Source organism: Camellia sinensis, chromosome 8 (genome assembly GCF_055761805.1).
Source record: "Camellia sinensis isolate YWXY chromosome 8, ASM5576180v1, whole genome shotgun sequence".
Classification (NCBI taxonomy): Eukaryota; Viridiplantae; Streptophyta; class Magnoliopsida; order Ericales; family Theaceae; genus Camellia; species Camellia sinensis.
Window position 1 is genome coordinate 194,037,635 of NC_138968.1, and position 18,939 is coordinate 194,056,573.

The following is an 18,939-nucleotide window of genomic DNA, read 5'->3' on the forward strand; positions in this document are numbered from 1 at the left end:
ATTAGTTTTGGGTTGGTTTTTTGATTTTTTAATTTTTTTGACTATTTTAGCCTGGTTTAAAAAGCTTGGTTTGGGAAGAATTTTTTAAATTTTTAGTTTTTTTGACTTTTTTTTTTGTGAGAGAAGAGTGTAATGATTATGGGTTGGATGTGATGTTTTGTTTGTTATGGTTAAAATAGCCTATTTTATTTTTTGTGGTTAAAATAGCCAAAAAAACCCAACCAACTTCTTCCCAAACGGTGCCTTAGAGCTTCAACTCTTTGGTATTTGACCTATTGTGTCCTTGATACCTCTTCTAATCGGTGGTCCCCAAAACACCTAAAAACAACTTACTTTACTTTAAGTAAGCACACTTGTTATGGGCACATTACCCAACTAAGTGTTTGCTAATCAGATAATCACATCCACAACCAAAAAAAAGTCATTTGTCATTTGTTTATCAACCATCCCATTACCATTGGTGAGTCGAGATTCATCATTTTGATTAATCTCGGATTTTTATGTTTTTGGTAGAGTTTAATTTGATCTCCTAATGTTACAAATATAGGAATGATAAAGGGACAAATTTAGAATGATTTGTCATCCCTCGTTTTCACCCTATATATTATCGAAAGCAAAAATTTAAACAAAATAGGAGCAAGATAAAGCGGAAATAAATTAATTTTATAGTTTAAAAAAATTGTAAAAATAAGAGATAATATAATATATTGTAGTCAATTATACCATTTTTTTTAATGGACTAAAAGAAATTAATGATCATGCCATGAAAAATTTAGGGAGATGCTGGTTGGAAAAAAATAACTATACATTTATTATAAAAATGGTGTCATAATTTTTACTATACTGTTCTAAAAGCACATATTAAATTTTTTGAAATAATTATACATTTATTATGAAAATACGTCATAATTTTTTGAATTATTTTAAATTTTATTTATTATTTTTTTAACACTAATTAATAATACTTATTTTTTTTTTATAATCCCATAATTGAATCGAAGTATGTATACTCAAAAAGAATATTCTATTGAAATTTAGTTTTAGTTTTAATTGAATAGTCAATTGGAAAGTAATAAAATTGTTGAACCTTTTCTGAATTTTGCTTACCTAACCTGAGAGATTTCACTGATTTTGGTCTACCTTCTCCAACCAAACTGAATTTTTTAACAAGTGATTAAATGAAGAGTAATGTTACATCTATTTAAAATTTTATTAAAATTATATATATTTAAATATTATTAGATATTTAAATATCATTATTTTTTGATATTTAATTACATTTTACCTCTTATATTTTTAATAAAATTATTAATATATGTACAAATACCTCATTGAATCCTAGATTTTTTTTTTAAACGTGTTGACCAATTAATGCCCTATTAAAGTGAAGAGGCCCAAGTTTGATGGGGCACACCAAATTTCATTGTATGTTTGTAGTTAATTGAAGGTGGCAGCAAACAGTTGTAAAGTGCACCAGCGGGTGGTTGTCTAGTGAAACTTGGCCTTTCATATGGGAGACGCAACCATCTTGAGAAGATTGCGATGTACTCCTATCATAAATTTTAAGACTTTTGTCGTACAGTGGGTGAAGAATTCTTTCATTTGAATTAAGTTAAATCTAATCATCAACTATACTGGAATCAACACTCGAGAAAATTATAATATCCCCCACAAAACTTTTCTTTTTCAGTTAAAAATAAAATAAATTAAACAGTTGTAAAGTGCTAAAAATTTATATCCAACCCATTCCTATCCATACCCTTAACGAGTGGGGATCAAGATTTGGTAGTAACTTTATACACATAGTACAAGGCTCATTTGAGTAAGAAAACAAATTCCCTTTGGTCAAAATTTGAAAAGAAAGAAGGAAATAATAAAAAAATTATATTTCATTCATATTTAAATTATGAATATATTTTTTGAGATTTGCTTAAAATACAAATTGCCTCTTGTAGTTTGAAAAATTACAAATACTCCCTTTTTTAAAAAAATTATTTAACAAAATTAACTAAAAAAATAAAATTCATAATTGCGCTCTTATATAATAATAAAATTACCTAAATTATTAATTGAAACATATTTTTAATATTATTAAAAACTATTAATTGGTTTGATAATTTATTAACAAAAATGGCGATTTGTTATGAAATTAGAAACCTCTCAAAGGGTGGAATGTGATTTTCAAAATGACAGGGAGCGATTCGTATTTTAATCAAATCTCAAGAGGTGTATTTGTAATTTATCTTTTTTTAAATTTTAAATCTCTATTTAAATTCATAATTCATGATCTAAACATGACATTATTATAACGCTATTAGATATTTAATCCCAATTTTCATTATTCATATACGCAGATGGGGGGATTTTTTTTTCTCCTTTTATTTTGCTTTATTTAAATAAATAAATAAATAAGCAGGAGAAGAAGGGTAGGAGCCTACCTCTCTCTATGCCTATTCTCCGAATGCGTGACATAAAAACTCTTACCATTGAAGAATAGACATAAGAGACTTGAAACAAAACTAAAGAATACTACATATGTTCTTTCAAGATGAGTTTGAGTATGACTTAATCCTAATCCCAGACGAGGGATAAGAAAAGTCTCAATCCCAAGCCTCAATCAAAAACTCAAACTCATTACTACCAAACCACATGATAGAGGGGGATTATAATATAAAACAATGGAACAGTTGGGGGTTAATTTTGTTTTTAGGTAGAAAGTGAGTAGTGTCCACCTTTTCTCAAGTCCTTGGGACAGAGTTACAAGGTCTCAAAGTGACCACATACCTGAATGTCATTTTCATTATCATTGATTCCTCCACACAGATCAATATGGAGAGAAATGAAATAGCTGCCATAGTCACCTCCAACAACCAGATATTTCAAATCTTAGAGAACACTACTAAAATCTAACAAATATTTCAAGGAGGATTTGACAAATCTCAAATCTTGTTGGCAAACAGGGGAAAAATTACTTGATAAATCCGACCTACACGGTGTGCCCTCCACTACTACCATGTTATGGGATCCTCTTTCTCCTTCTCTTAAGAGGTAATAACACAGAAAACATATCAAAAATAGACTAGAAAGTATCGAGTATCATGACACCAAACCTTAATGCCGCAGCTGGAAATGGAAGTCAAAAGATCAGCAAATTGCTTGACAAGCATGGACATCAATCAATATTGTCGAGGACAACCAATCTTCACTGAAATTCTTTAACGAATGCTTTTCCACATATGGATTGCCAAATATATGTTGGTGTTTGCTACTCTTCTTGTCTCACTTGACGTGAGTTACAAAGGTATAAACCAATATACTATAACCTTGATGTGCACACCAAAAAACAAAAAAAACAAAAAAACAAAAAACAAACAAGAAGAAGAGAAAAAGCAGGTTAATTGCTTAAGAAGCATTATAAATGACAGAATAATGCCTTGATGTACATTGAATTTTAAGTGTATACAAATTTAATGCAAATCACACAATGTGTTTAGCAATAGAATACATTACCAATAATCCTTGCAAGAACAAGAACCATCTTTAAAACAATGGAACCTGTTTCGGTCACGCACTATTATCTCTCGGTCAACAATGCCAGATATTAGTTTCAAAGCAGCATGACAATCTTCACAAACACGAAGGTTCTTCATAATCCTGATTGGTGTTCTGGTTGGTGTCTTCATGAGCCCAAAAACCAGAGCTAACTTCTCACTATGGCGATTCAGGACTTTCTCCTTCTCATTCTCTTCCATGTCAAGCAGAACCACTGAAGTGTTTGGTTCATAACCTTTTAGCCTCATTTCTTCCAACAGCTTTTCCCACCTTTGAAATATCTCCTCGGCTTGAGGATGGGTCTCATCTCCGGCCACAAACTCATGGACCACACCATCTATAGTGATTGAACTTGACCCAGGCGTCTTCTTCACCCCTTGATCTCTCATCAACTTCCTCACTCTTGATACGTCTTCCCACCGCTTTGCTTCTGCGTAGATGTTGGACAAAACTACATAGTATCCATCGTTCAACGGGTCCAATTCAAGAAGGTTTTTAATTGCCTCCTCAGCCAATTCAATGTGCTTGTGGACTCTGCATCCACCAAGAAGAGCTCCCCACACCACCCCATTCGGTTTGATAGGCATATTAATGATGAAGTTATGGGCCTCTTGAAGAAGCCCCGCTCGACTTAAAAGATCAACCATGCAACCATAGTGTTCGATTTGGGGAATTATTCTATAATCATTAGTCATCTTGGCAAAAAAACTACGCCCCTCATCTATCAATCCAATGTGGTTACAAGCATGTAACAGACCGATAAAGGTGACCCCATTTGGCTTGATGCCTATTCGGGTCATCCTAGCAAATAGTTTTAGTGCTTCCTCTGCTTGTCCATGCATTGCAAGCCCTTGGATCATTGCCGACCATGACACAATTGTCCGTTCTTCCATGTCATCAAATACTCTACGCGCAGCTTCCAAGCATCCACATTTGATGTACATATCAATCAGAGTGTTACAAACATGAGTGTTTCTTCCAAACCCACTTTGGTTCGAGTAGTCATGAATCCTCCTGCCAAGGTCCAGTGCACCCAAATCAGCACAGGCTGCAAGAACAGCCACCACGGTCACCTCATTCGGCCTCAAACCAGCCTCTTCCATTTGCGTAAAAAGACCAATTGCATCCTTCGGCTTCCCACACTGGACAAAACCCGCAATCATGGCAGTCCACGACCTCACACTTCTCTCTGGCATTTGCGAAAACAACCCAAAAGCCCCATCGACGTCCTCCTGCTTTACCAACCGCGTTATCATTATATTCCAAGTCACAACATCTCTCTGCGGCATTTTCTCAAACAGAAACCGAGCAATGTCCATCTCACCACAACTAGCATACAAATGAATAATCGAGTTCTTTAGAAACAAATTCGACTGAAACCCAAGTTTCTCAACAACCCCATGAACAATCCTACCATTCAAAACGTCCAACAATTGCGTGCATGCCTTGAGAACAAAACAACACGTGAAAGAGTCAGGACATACATTAAACTCTCTCAATCGATAGAACAAAGAAATTGCATCAACCGGAGATTCACTTTCCGCAAAGGCTTTCAAACAAGAATTCCACACAACGATCTGGGGCTTCTCTGCTTGATCAAAGATTTGTTGTGCGTAAGCAAAACTAGGAGTGAAGGCGCAAACTGAGCCGACTCGAGAGAAGGGGAGGACTGAGAGGGGAGTGTTGGTTTTGACGATGTGGGTGTGTACTTGTTTGAGCTCGGATGGTGAGTTGAAGCTGTAGAGGAGGTGTGAGAAGGTTTCTGAAGTGGGTAGTTGATGGGTTCTTGAGGGGTGGATTTGGTTGGGTTGGGAAGTGGAGTGAAGGTGGAGTGAGAATACAAGAGAGGGTAGAGAGTGAACCATTACGGTTGGCCAGACCTGCTTGGACTGACTGAGATTTGAATTCACAAAAGGGTTAGCAAATTCTTTAACAGTTGGAATTGAATAGAGTGGTGTGAGCTGCTGAGACTGTACAGTGATCCAAGTATTGTCTTCTATATGGTTTCCCTCTCAATTCTACCATTTATAAGGCAAGACGAAGACCACTTTTAGAAGCGACCAGTTTCACAGTATTGTTCACTTAAATAAATTTGTTTTTCATTAGTCAACAAAAGAAATATTTTTAAAATTAAAAATAAAAAATTTTTAAAAAAAACCTTAAAATTTGACACTTGTAACTGTCAAAAATCCACCATTCTCAGAAGTTTTGTTATCATGTTTTTAACACTCAATAAAAATCTTGAAGCAAAAAAATATTCCTCAAACTTGTATCCGAAATCCCTGTTTATCTTTTTATACACCTATATGCATTTTGAGCTGCATTATGTAACTAATATCAAAACATAAAAATTTTGATGCACAACTATAGAGTTGAGAATTCAATTGGATATAAGGCCTACTCCACCATACTTGATAATCAAATCTCTAAGGCTGTATTTGATTAGGACATTTGAAAATGGATTTGAAAACCAACACAGCCCAAGGAGAACCCAACTATCTTAGGTTGTAGTCCTTTTTGCAGTTGGAAAAACAAACAGTATATCAGAAGATAGAGATCCAAATGTATTTTAAATAAAACTAGAAATGACTAAATGGGCTATATATTACAAGAGTTAACAGCAATAATAGAGAGCTCTAATGATATGGCAGCTCAAAAAAAAAATTAAAAACAAACTAAAGATACACACATCACATCATAAATGGAACCCACTTATTTAGAGCTCCCTTAAAGCTCAATAATTAGAGCTCTAAAACATTTTTCCAAGAGTTAAATTCTTCATAGTTCTCGTTACCAAAAAGGAAAGGAAATCCACATGCCTTCAGTAGTTTCACAAACAACTCATAGCCTGCGAAATAACCTCATACACCTGCATACAACTATTTGGTGGTGGTCAAGTACAATTACTTGCTATAAAGAAAGAAAGACATCACTGCCACACCCATGTACTATCAAACATTTCAAAAGCTGGACTTCGTTTGGTAAAATGAGAGAGACAGAGAGAGACAGAGAGAGATCTTTCATTCCACAACAAAAACCAGAAACCTTCAACTAACGTGTTCCTTTAAATAGAAAATTAAGTTTAATACCGAAGAATCTTTAGAATCTAAGAGGAGATAATGAATATTCAGCTCATACATCAACAAGATCTTCCACAATCATAAACTATCAACCTCCCACATCTTACTTTGTTTGTGGGTCGTTCGTCATACAAAATTCAAGCCATAAACAGCTGAGTAAGACCAATTAGAAACACCAATGCTAGCCGACTTTTGCCAAATGCTCATGAACTGAAGAGTTCGGGGTTCAGCCAGTCCCTGCAAAGAGGAGCAAATTGCAATATGTTTACGTCAAATTCAATAAAATGCAGCACTGCAAGCACAATGGTATGTGGAATTTGACACATGCTCTTACTTGCTAATGTCATCGAGATGGTCATCAAAATCAACAATATCCTGCCATTTCTGATTTGAAATATAGTCCAACAATACTATATTTGCTGCTGGCTCCTTCATGGTTAATCGGCTGCTTCCATCTCCAATTAGCTTCCAACTCTTGGATGAATCTCTTGTGTAAAGCTGAATAAGAGGGAATTATAGTAGTAGATGAGAGGGGTTCACTGTTACAATTTTTATTTCAGGTGGGTAAAGTGATAAAAGACAATAGTTTGATGGGGGAAAGTGTAATTTGCCCAAATATATAACAAGCCTGATTTAGAGAACAGCAATGGTAGCAACACTTCAGGTTTTCAAAGTAGACATGGGATGATTAGATGAGTCAAATTCAGCAGAACTGGTCTGCCACATGCGATGCAGACCAATGTGCAACAAGGACAACTGAGATTGCAATGCAAAAATTGTGTTCATATATTTAAAATATAACAAAATAATGAAAAAGAATTCACAACATGAACTTAAAACAATAGTTTCACAAGGGTAAATTGAGACGATACTACTCAAACAACCAAGAAATTCATGTTACTGCATCTGCGTGAAAAAGGGAGCCACAGTCGAGAAATTTCTCTTTAGGGGTTCTATCCAATATTAGGATGAAAGTCAAAGTACTAACCAACTTGTTTGGTTCTGATTTTCAAAAAACAGTTTTCAAAAAATTCTACTTTTTTATTTTCCGTATTTTAATATTTTCAATGAATTTTTTTAATATTTTGAGGAATTTTTTTTTAATTTTTAGATACACCTAACATAAATACACTTAAAAAGTATAATATTTATGAAAAAAATATTTAAAAAATACACTAAATACGAAAAAATACAAAACAAAAAAAAAAACCAAAATTTAGTACATTTTTCGTATTTTTGTGTATTTATTAATTTTTTAAAATATTTTTTTACAAATATTTTACTATTTAGATATATTTAAGTAAGGTGCATCTAAAAAAATAAAAATAAAAAAATGCTTAAAATTTTAAAAATATTTACTAAAAACAAAAAAACACGAAAAACAAAAAACATAATTTTCAAAAAACTGAAACCAAACACACTGAATAATACCAAAAACACAACCTGACAGGATAAGGCCATTTATCCACCCCCAGCATTTCAGCTAGTTAGTCATTTTCTAGACATTAAAATTTAATTAAATAATTTTGTTAACCAAGACAAGACACGTAGCCTCACAAAAACATCTGTAAGTCTGAATATGAATACCATCTAGTCCTAAAGGCTTGCCAAACTACATTTTCATTAATGCATTTTACCTCAAACTTACTTATTCTACCATAAAACTGGTATCATCCTGTTCCAACAACAAATATAATGTACTATTCATAGAAGTGACAGATAATCTAATTCAAGCCAGCCTAAGTGCAACCTATAAGATGATATCAAATATGAGCACAATATTTATTTTTGCATAATATTTCTCATTAAGGATAAATTTGGCAACCTCAGCTAGGATCAACTCTCAGGTTAGTGCACAGCATTGCCAAAACCAAAAAGAAAAAAAGAAGAAGAAGACCAAATTTGAAGACTTATAAAATTTTGAATTAATAAAGAAAAATAATCCGGGGATATATCTCCTAGAAACTCATTCCTCTAGAGAAATGAATTTTGAATCAATCTATGAAAGTGCCAGTTTACTATGATGTCTAAATATTTAACTTATTTTCAATAATACCATACTCACCACATAACTCCGCCGGGGTTGTCAACAACTCCACCGGCCCCAAGCCCGGATAAAGGAGGAGTGTTGTGTGTTAGGTAGCCGACAGCCAACACGTAAAAAAAGCCACTCGGATCCCTTATGACAATGAATCCTACTTTGAATCGTTTAAATGCTAGGTCATTCCCCTCAAGTGATGCGTTACACTCGCCTCCGACTGTTTCGAAAAGTGAGCATGGGGTGCCGCATCGACGCTTGGGTGCGATGAAAAATAGGCATAGGTTCCCGCATTTTTCTGGACGAGCGCGGGTAAAGAAGTTAGTCCAAGACTATAAGTTTAGGGTAGCCACTTGGAATATAAGAACCTTAACTGGTAAGACGATGGAATTGGTAGATGTTATGATTAGGAAGAGAGTTAATATAACTTGTGTACAAGAAACTAAGTGGACGGGTGAGAAAGCTAAGGAAATTGAGGATACCGGTTTTAAACTGTATTATAGTGGTAATAATTGCCAAGAATCTTATTAGTTAAACTAATGGAGAATGTAGGAATCATAATTGGGATAAGAATCATAATTGTCAAGAATCTTGTAGAGAATGTAGTGGCAGTCATTAGGAAAGGGGATAGGATTATGTTAGTTAAACTAGTTATTAGATGGATTATAGTGAACGTTATTAGTGCAAACGCCCCTCAAGTAGGATTAGATGATCAGACTAAAAGGGATTTTCGGAAGCAAATCGATGAAATCTTACAGGAGATACCCATAGGAGAGAACCTGATTATAGATAGAGATTTTAATGGCCATGTAGGCATAGAAAAACTAGGCTTTGAAAGGGTGCATGGTGAATACGGTTTTAGTGACAAAAATGAGGCTGGAGAGAATATCTTACATTTTGCGTTGGCTTGTGACCTGGTGGTGGTCACTACTATGTATAAGAAAAATGAGGAACATTTGATAACCTTTAAGAGTGGATCAGTTAAGAACCAAATAGATTATTTTTTAGTGAGAAAAGTAGACCGCCTAAAATGCAATGATTGTAAGGTGATTCTTAGAGAGAGTCTGGCCTCTCAATATAGGATTTTGGCACTAGATTTATGTTTTAAAGAGCAACACCAAGCTAAAAAGGATGGTGGGCGTCGTAGGACGAGATGGTGGGACCTAAAAGGCGATAAACTAGAAATATTTAATAATAGAATAGATAAAGAAGGTACTTGAGACTTGGAAGATGATACTAACACTGTGGAACTTGATGACCGATTGTATGAGGAGAATCTCAAAGGAAGTGCTTGTAGAGTCTAAAGGAACGAGACCCCAGCTCTAGGAAAACTTGGTGGTAGAGGGAAGAGGTTCAAACGGTAGTTAAGACAAAAAAAGAGTGCTTTAAAAAGTGACAAAATGATAGAACTGAGGAAAACCTTAAAAGCTATAGATTGGCTAATAAGAAGGTCAAGAAAGTAGTAAGAGAGGCCAAGTTGAAAGCTTATGATGACCTATACACTAGACTAGATAGTAAGGAGGGAGAGAAGAGGGTATACAAACTTGCTAAGATATAATATGGGAGAAGAAAACAAGAGATTTTAATCAAATTAAGTGCATCAAGAGTGAAGATTCTAAGGTATTGGTGAAGGATAAAGAGATTAAAGAAAGATAGAAGAATTATTTTGAGAAACTATTAAATGAGAAACATGGAGGTATATCAATAGGGGGAAGAAATAGCCAATAATACGATAAACCAAGACTATAAGTTCTATTGCAGGATTAGGAACTTTGAAGTGGAGATTGCACTTAAGAAGATGAAATCAAATAAGACTTTAGGACCCGATGATATCCCTATTAAAGCTTGGAAGTGTATGGGTAAAAAGAGGTACCTTGGTTGACTAAGTTGTTTAGCAAAATTTTGTTGACTAGGAACATGCCAGATGAGTGGAGGAAGAGTATTTTAATGCCAATCTATAAGAATAAAGGAGATGTCCAGAATTACAACTATAGAGGAATCAAACTAATGTGCCTTATAATGAAAGTGTTGGAGAGGGTGATGGAACGCCGATTACGAGATATAACAGAGGTATCAGAGAATCAATTTGGGTTTATACCTGGCAAGTCAATAATGGAAGTGATATATCTTTTGAGGAGATTAATAAAAAAGTATAAAGAAAATAAAAACGACATTCATATAGTGTTTATCTACCTTGAGAAAACATATGATAGAGTGTCTCTGGATATAATATGGTAGGTGTTAGAGAAGAAAGGAGTGACAAAAGATTGCATTGATGTGATTAGGGACATGTATGAAAGGGTGGTGACCACTATTAGATCACCTGCTAGAAAGACAAATGAATTTCCTTATCATTGTAGTGTTACACTAAGGATCCACCTTAAGTCCTTATCTTTTTGTTTTAGTTATGGATGAGCTGACGAGAAATATTTAAAATGGCATGCCATGGTGTATACTTTTTGCAGATGATATTGTGCTAGTTAATGAGACTAGAGAAGGGGTTAACACAAAATTAGAAATTTGGAGAAAAATTTTTGAATCTAAAGGATTCTGAATAAGCAGAACTAAAACAAAATACATGGAGTGTAAATTTAGTAACAATAAAGATGAAAGCAGAGGAGAAGTGAAGATTGAGAACCAAGAACTGCCTAAAAGTGAACATTTTCGGGTTAAATATCACAATAGCGGGAGAGATTGATGCGGATGTAGTCCATAGGATTAAGGCGGAATGGTATAAGTGAAGAAGTGCGTCTGGGGTACTGTGCGATAAATGAATACCCGCTAGATTATAAGGTAAGTTCCATAGAACGGCTATTAGACCAGCGATGTTGTATGGGACGGAGTGTTGAATAACTAAGAAACATGTAGAGAAGATGAGTGTGGCTGAAATTAGGATGCTAAAGTGGATGTATGACAAAATTAGACAAGACAAAATTAATAATGAGTGTATTCGGAAATGGGTAGGAGTAGCACCGATAAAAGATAAGTTGATCGAGAATCAATTGAGATGGTTTGATCATATTCAACAAAGACGAACAGAGGCAGTAGTGAAAAGATACGATACTGTAACGGTAGATGGAAGTATTACGAGACAGAGTAGGCCTAGATTAAGGATGACTAGCGTTTTAAATAAATAGAGATATAGATCTATTTAATTTGATGGACCTTTGATAGGGCTGCATAGAGAAGAAGGATTCATGTAACCGACCCCATTTGATGAGACTTGAGGTTTGGTTTGGTTACCATACTCACCACATGTTATTGACAGTAATTGCTAAAAAACGAGACGCTCATGCACAGATCAAATAAGCATCAAGCAAAACAACGTAATTATGGCAAATTGACAGACGGTCAAATTGTCTTCGCATGACAAATTACAGGGATAAAGATAGGGCAATGATATCAGCAGTCCATTTTTAACCCCTCACACTCCAGTTGTGAGAGGCTAAAGGACATAGAATGGAGTATGAGTGGCTTATTATAGACTGTCAACAACATTGGTCCAAAGATAATGTCACTACATAGAAGCAACGCCTTTCAAACTAGTAACAAGAGGTCATTAGATTTAACAAGCTTGGGCAATGAAATAGAAAATCTGTTTTGACATAACTAAGACCACATCCATTGTAAATATCAACATGGCACATAATCTACAACTCAAACAGTCAACTGGAAATCCAGAATTTTTATTTCTGCTGAATTTTTTATATATCATCATATCAACAAATATTTTGTTTCTTTCTTCCCTTTCGTTTTGGTCGTAATCCTCCCAATTAAATCGATTCAAATAACAATAATAAATCAGAAAACTTTATCCTTCAATCAATCACAGAACCAAATCTAAAAAGTTAAAACTCACCTGCAGATAAGTATACAACAAGGACTACAGTAACAACAGTAAACTCACCTGTATCACAGGGCTCCTGTCCTTTCCCTTGGATAAAGCTTCAAGCTTTTTGTTGTCCAACTGAAATTCAAGCAACAAAAATAGATTAATTAATTAATAAACACAAAAACAAACAGAATTCAATTACGGCGTAATTCAAAACCTACCAAAAGCAAACCAGCTTGGGAGAAGTATCGGTGTATGTGATCGCCAATGTTCTTGGCGACATTTCCGAGCTCAGAATCATCGAACCTCTCGTTAGCATGAAAGTAACCAACAATACTCAATCCTTGAGCACCGTAGTACTCTTCTATCTATTCCAATGGATAATCATCAATAAATATAATTGTCAGAATAAAACCCTAAGATCGAGAATTGGAAGAATGAGAGGAGGAGAGACCTGAATTAGGGCGATCTCGAGGGGAGGGAGGAGGCCGATCTGGGAGTGGAAGAGGGGGACGGAGTCGGCGATCTCGACGACGGGGTTGGAGTCGCCGCCGGAGAGGCGGCCGAGGAGGACGCCGTTGACGGCGGAGGATCTATGCTTTAGGGCATGGAGGATGAGTTTGATGTAGGCGTTTTGCCCGATCTGGTACCGCAACTCGCCGCCCATTACGGTGGCTGTGTGATGCCGGAGTGACACACTGCACCAGAGTAGAGAGGGAGAGTGGGAGAGAGACTCTGTGGTTGTGCTAGTGATCGCTGGGTTGGATTGGGGACTTGTATACGAGAGTCTAATGTTTGAGGAGAAAGTATGTTTGGGGGTATTAGATTATGTTAGGTTATTTTCATGATTAATAATTTTATGGTTATAAATTTTTTGAATTATGTATTTTATTTTATGTTTTAATTGAGTTGATATTATAAAGAAGGATTAATAGTCTAAACTTTAGTTTAGTTCTCTAATTTATATATGTGCTTCAATTTATATCTTACTCCCTTTTGTGAGATTGAATAGTCTACCATATGTAAGATACTATATCTGAATGGATTATTAGTTTGCATCTTAATTATTTAACAAAATACCAGATTAATAATTTTATTAAATTATTAGTCTAATCTCAAACTCATATCTACCCAAACAAATATAATCTTAGTGGGAATTGGGGTCAGGCACAGCAGTGACTGTTGTGCCTCATTTTGTGGTACATTATGGATTTATTTTTATAATCTGAACCGAACATGTTGTAAGGTTTGTTGAGTACTTCATGCCTACAAAAAATCATATTAATCGGATACCAATAACTATATGATTGATAATCAAAAAAATAAACAAGAAGTTTTTCTTTTGAAAAATAGTATAAAAATATGTAATTCGATCATATAGTTATTGATATCTGATTAATATAATTTTTGGTTGCTTTGAAGTACTTAATAAATCCTACAAAATGACAGTTCAGATCATAAAAATTAATCCATAATACATTTTAAAATGAGGCACAACCCAAGTCCAATCTTAGTGTAACCATATTATATGTGATGATTGATTATACGACACCTGTCTAAGCAACCCACGAATGTAAAGTGTGTTTGATTTGTATTTTAAGGTAAATTTTTTAAAAAAAATTGAGAAGAGAGTTTAAAATTTTTTTTAATTTATTTAGTTGTGTATTTTGAAAATAATTTTAGAATTTAAGAGTTTAGAATGATTTAATATTTTATTATAATTGAGTAAATGTATATAAAAAATAATAATTGAGAAAGAAAAAAAATAATAATTGATTGACATGTAAAAAAAATTAATTTTAAAAAATTTTAAAAAATTATGCATACAAATCAAACAAGTCGTAATTTTCCATTCAATGTGAGAGAGGGCGGCAGCATATAAATCTTCGAAACGACGGAAAGATAACAAAGTGACATCGTAGGTGACGCAAGATATTTTCAGTGACCACCGTATAGCCCAGACTGATCGAGCCCATTTTGTTTGGCTCTATTTGGTTGCATTCGTTTTTTTTGTTTTTTTTATTTTTCAGTGTTTGTAAAAAAATTCATTATTTTTATTTTGTCTGTAAAAATAACTTTCAAATTTTTTTTAAAACTAAATATTGATATTTGTTTTAAAAAAAATATTTAAGATACCTAATTTATATAATATTGTGTTTGATAACTGTCGAATTTTGATTTGTAAAATGTAGGGACAATTTGGAAAGAAGTTAAAAAATTAACTTTTAGCTTTTTTACACAAAAATAACAAAAAAGTCAAACTTTTTTAGCACAAAAAGCTAATAAATCACAAAAAAAAATAAAAATTAATTTTTTATCAATTTTTCAAAACACCACGTAGTATTGTTGTTAAAAAAAAGTTAACTATTTTCAAAAAATTATTTCCAAAAGCAATCACTTTGTTTTTTGTGATTTCCAAATAAAAAAAACGAAGTAAGGATAGCAAAAAGATTGTTTTTTTTTATAAATCTTCTTTATAAGTATTTTATTTCATCTATTTTAATCCATATTCTTTTTTAATATTTCATTAAGTCAATATGACTAAATCATCTTATCTAATTTTTTGTACATGTTTCTATTTTGAAACTAATACATAGCAACATTCCCTTATAGAGAAAATCTTTCTTTTATTTCATATAAAAAAATAAAAAAATAAAAAAAAATTCTCCCTTATTCTAAAGAAAAAATTTCTCCCGCATTCCATATAGAAAATCTCAAACTATAAACTTTGAACCTCTAACTTGAAAATTTTAAAAATAACGAAATAAAAAATCTGAATGAAATCAAAATATAATATGAATGTTTACAGTAAACAGCAAATATACAACTAACTTTTAAAAAAACAAAATACATACTAAAGTACAATGTGAATGTTCACAATAAATAATAAACATACAACTAACCTCCGAAAAAATAAAATTAATACAAAAATACAATGTGAATGTTCACAATTTATAATTAACATACAACGGCCCCGTTTGGTAGAGCTGTGGGAAAGTGATTATAACTCATAGCCTAACAGCTTATAGCTTATACTTATGAACATAAGCTGATTTTTGACTTATAAATTAAGTTTCTCCTTCCCCACTCAAAGAATAAGTTGATTTTTGACTTACAAAAAGTTATAAGCTGTATTGTTAAACTAAATCAAACACATCAAAATAGCTTAAATTAAGCTAAAAGCTGGAATAAGCTGGAAATAAGCCCTACCAAACAGGACTAACTAGCCTTAAAACAAATAAGTCATACCAATGTGAACATTTACACAGCAACGTGAAAATATAAAACAAAATTAAAAAAAATAAAAATAAGCTATTTTAATTATTCAATGGTAACAAAAATGATTGTTCAACTAACAAATATAGTAACAAAAACAACAAACATACAATTAACTTTTGAAAAAATAAAACTTACACTAAAATACAATGTGAATGTTCACAATTAACTATTAATATACAATTAGTTTTAAAAAAATAAACTCATACCAATGTGAACATTCACACTGCAACGTGAAAATATAAAATAAAATTTAAAAAAGTGAAAATCGAATATTTCGATTTTTCAATGATTACAAAAATGATTGCTCAACCAACATGCATGGTAAAAAAGACAACAAAATACAACTAAGTTTAGAAAAAAATTCAAAAAAAAAAAAAAAACTCATACCAAAATACAATATGTGAATGTTCACAATTTACAATTAACAAGCAACTAATATTAGAAAAACCAAATTCATACCAATGTGAACATTCACACTACAATATGAACCAAAATTGAAAAGGGGGTTAAAAAAAAGAATATTTCAATTGTTTAGTAGTAACAAAAAAATTATTGTTCAAACAACAAGTATAATAACAAATAACCAATAATATGTGAACATTCACATCTTACAAAATATTAATTTTGTCCAGATCTATATTCCAACACTTATTTCTCAGACTTTCAAATAATGTGAAATGTGAATATTCACACTGATTGACAACAAAATAGAAATAATGGCAGCAACAGAATCAGTAATCAAAAAAAAAAACTCAATCTCTAAAAATAAAAAATATCACTCACATCCTCATCTTCATCTTTATCATTATCACTATCATTAACAATTTATGCAATTTCACCATTCTACCAATCCAAATCAAACAAAACTCACATTTGAAGAATATGTTTGAAACAAAATTGAGTGGACATAAACATAGCTTCGACTTACAACAATGGAGAAATATAGGTTGCGTTTGGTAGAGTTTTGTAATTATGATTTGAGAGTATAAGTTGTATTTTGAGTTTGTGGGGTTTGAAATTATGATTTGAGTGTAAAAAATTTGTTTGATAAAGAGTTTTGATTTGAGTAGGGAATTATTGATGTGACATTTGATATTTGATACAAAAATTTACAACTTATAACTAAACATACGACTCAAAATTATTTTAAAACACATAAAAAATTTTAAAAATTTTAGAAAATCTTTTTTTCAATTATATAAAAATTAACATATCAATTGCAAAAAAAATAAAATAAAAATTCACTATTCCGGTCAAGCGGCCGGACGACCGGTTAGGTAAAATTTTCAAAAAAAAAAATTATGAAAAGCGCAGCTGAGACAGAACTCTTTGTAGAGTTTTGGAAATGTGATTCCAAAATTCCTACCAAACATCATACTTGAATCAAGGTGCAGAATCATGATTTGAGAACACAACCAAACACAGTCATAGAGTTTCGAACACAGAGCAACAATAGACGAACACAGAATTTCAAATACAAAGTGACAATAGAAGAACACAAAACTTCACCACAACAACGGAGGAATATAATATTATTTCAGCACCATGTGTAAACTAGAGTTTCTAAACCCTATCAAATAAAAAGTTTCAAAACCCTAGCACAATGAAATAATACCACAAATATGAATGCAATTGATAAAAAAGAAAAACGTGAATAATGATAACTACCAAAATCGAAGTAACAATAAAAAAAAATATATGTATATCATTTTTCTATGTAATATATATCAACAATAGACATAAAAATATAATAGTCTAACAAATAATATAAATCAAGAAAAAAAAAAAACCTCATAGAATAAAAATATAAATACATAAGACTAATTAAATTATAATTTTTCTTGATAAACTTATTGAGTTAGAACATCTCTAAATAAAATTTATCAATAAAAAAACTCATAACAAAAAGCACAACCAAATAGATCAAACTATATTTGTATCTTCAACTAGTGGAAGAGAAATACATTAAAAAATGTATAGTGAAGTTAATTGGGTATTTACTACATATTTTTCTTTCTTTTCTTCCCATCACACTTTCTACAAAATACTCATTTTAATCTTATATGAATCTCAATGTAGACAAGTCCAAATACCCACCCGTTAAGAATAGAATTAATCTACAAACCCAAATTAACGTACCTAGAAAATTTGGAGTGAGTGATTAGATGATAAAAATTAATTTGTATAGCATAATATTCATGTGTAAAATAAATCTGAATCACAAGATAAAAATTCTCAATAATTTTTGAATTGATAAAAGTAAATTAGTATTCCTGTTAAGAATAATGAATGATAAGGTTTTTTTTTTTTTTTCTGAGAAATGAGAAAGTTAGCTGACATAAAACAAAATTTAGTTGATATTATTCTTCCACTTTAGTTGTTGATATTATTTCGGGGGCTCCAACGCCAGCACATTCTGATTCCTACACAATTTTGATTTTTTTTTTTTTTTTTTTTGGCTGTGAGAACAAGTGAACCATCATATTTATATAACAGTAGAACATAGAGATTCAACAAGCAAATTCCCTTGATTTTATCCTCAAAAAAAAAAAAAAAAAAAAATTCCCTTGCTTTGAAACTTGAGGACAATATGTGTGACTCGTGATTCCAAAAAATGCCCACAGCTACATTTTGTTTTGAGAAGAAGTTTCATTCTAGGAAAAATCTGGCAATGAAACCAGAGGTAACAAGGCCAACAAAGAAACCCAGGGATAAATCTACGAAAATAATCTTGTACTAATAAAGCTGACCCTCTCTCTTTTTGTCCAAAATAAATATAACAAATACACACAACCATATTTGAGCCCAAAAACCAAATTAAATCCAAACCCACACTATAGCCCCGTTTGGTAGAGCGATAGAAAAGTGATTAAAATTATACCTTAACAACTTATAACTGTGAACATAAACTAATTTTTTACTTATAAATTAAATTTCTTCTCCCCCACTCAAAGAATAAGTTGATTTTTGACTTACAAAAAGCTATAAGCTGTATTGTTAAGCTGAACCAAACACATCAAAATAGCTTAAATTAAGCTAAAAGTTGAAATAAGCTGAAAATAAGCCCTACCAAACAGGGCCTATAAGAAGGCAAATACCCATTGTAGAAAAATACACATTTGCTTTTCTTTAGATCTTTAGAAAATATAACTAAAACC

The 18,939-nt window shown here is 32.3% G+C and overlaps 2 protein-coding genes across 3 annotated transcripts; both read right to left on the reverse strand.

Moving 5' to 3' along the window:
- Window positions 1-3,110: 3,110 nt before the first annotated feature.
- On the reverse strand, window positions 3,111-6,578 carry LOC114302370 (pentatricopeptide repeat-containing protein At4g21065). 2 transcript variants are annotated; one of them, XM_082884874.1, is made up of 2 exons: window positions 3,511-6,221; window positions 3,111-3,323 (listed from the first exon to the last, which is right to left on the reverse strand). In XM_082884874.1, the coding sequence occupies exons 1-2, from the start codon at window positions 5,415-5,417 to the stop codon at window positions 3,317-3,319; spliced, it is 1,914 nt and encodes a 637-aa protein (XP_082741000.1). In that variant the 5' UTR covers window positions 5,418-6,221; the 3' UTR covers window positions 3,111-3,316. The 2 variants fall into 2 exon arrangements, with proteins under 2 accessions (XP_082741000.1, XP_028103190.2); XM_028247389.2 differs by lacking the exon at window positions 3,111-3,323 and having other exon boundaries at window positions 3,399-6,578.
- A 20-nt stretch (window positions 6,579-6,598) lies between these two features.
- On the reverse strand, window positions 6,599-16,161 carry LOC114303174 (ER membrane protein complex subunit 8/9 homolog). The gene is made up of 5 exons (XM_028248322.2): window positions 12,957-16,161; window positions 12,724-12,870; window positions 12,578-12,637; window positions 6,967-7,130; window positions 6,599-6,869 (listed from the first exon to the last, which is right to left on the reverse strand). The coding sequence occupies exons 1-5, from the start codon at window positions 13,167-13,169 to the stop codon at window positions 6,836-6,838; spliced, it is 618 nt and encodes a 205-aa protein (XP_028104123.1). The 5' UTR covers window positions 13,170-16,161; the 3' UTR covers window positions 6,599-6,835.
- Window positions 16,162-18,939: the final 2,778 nt, after the last annotated feature.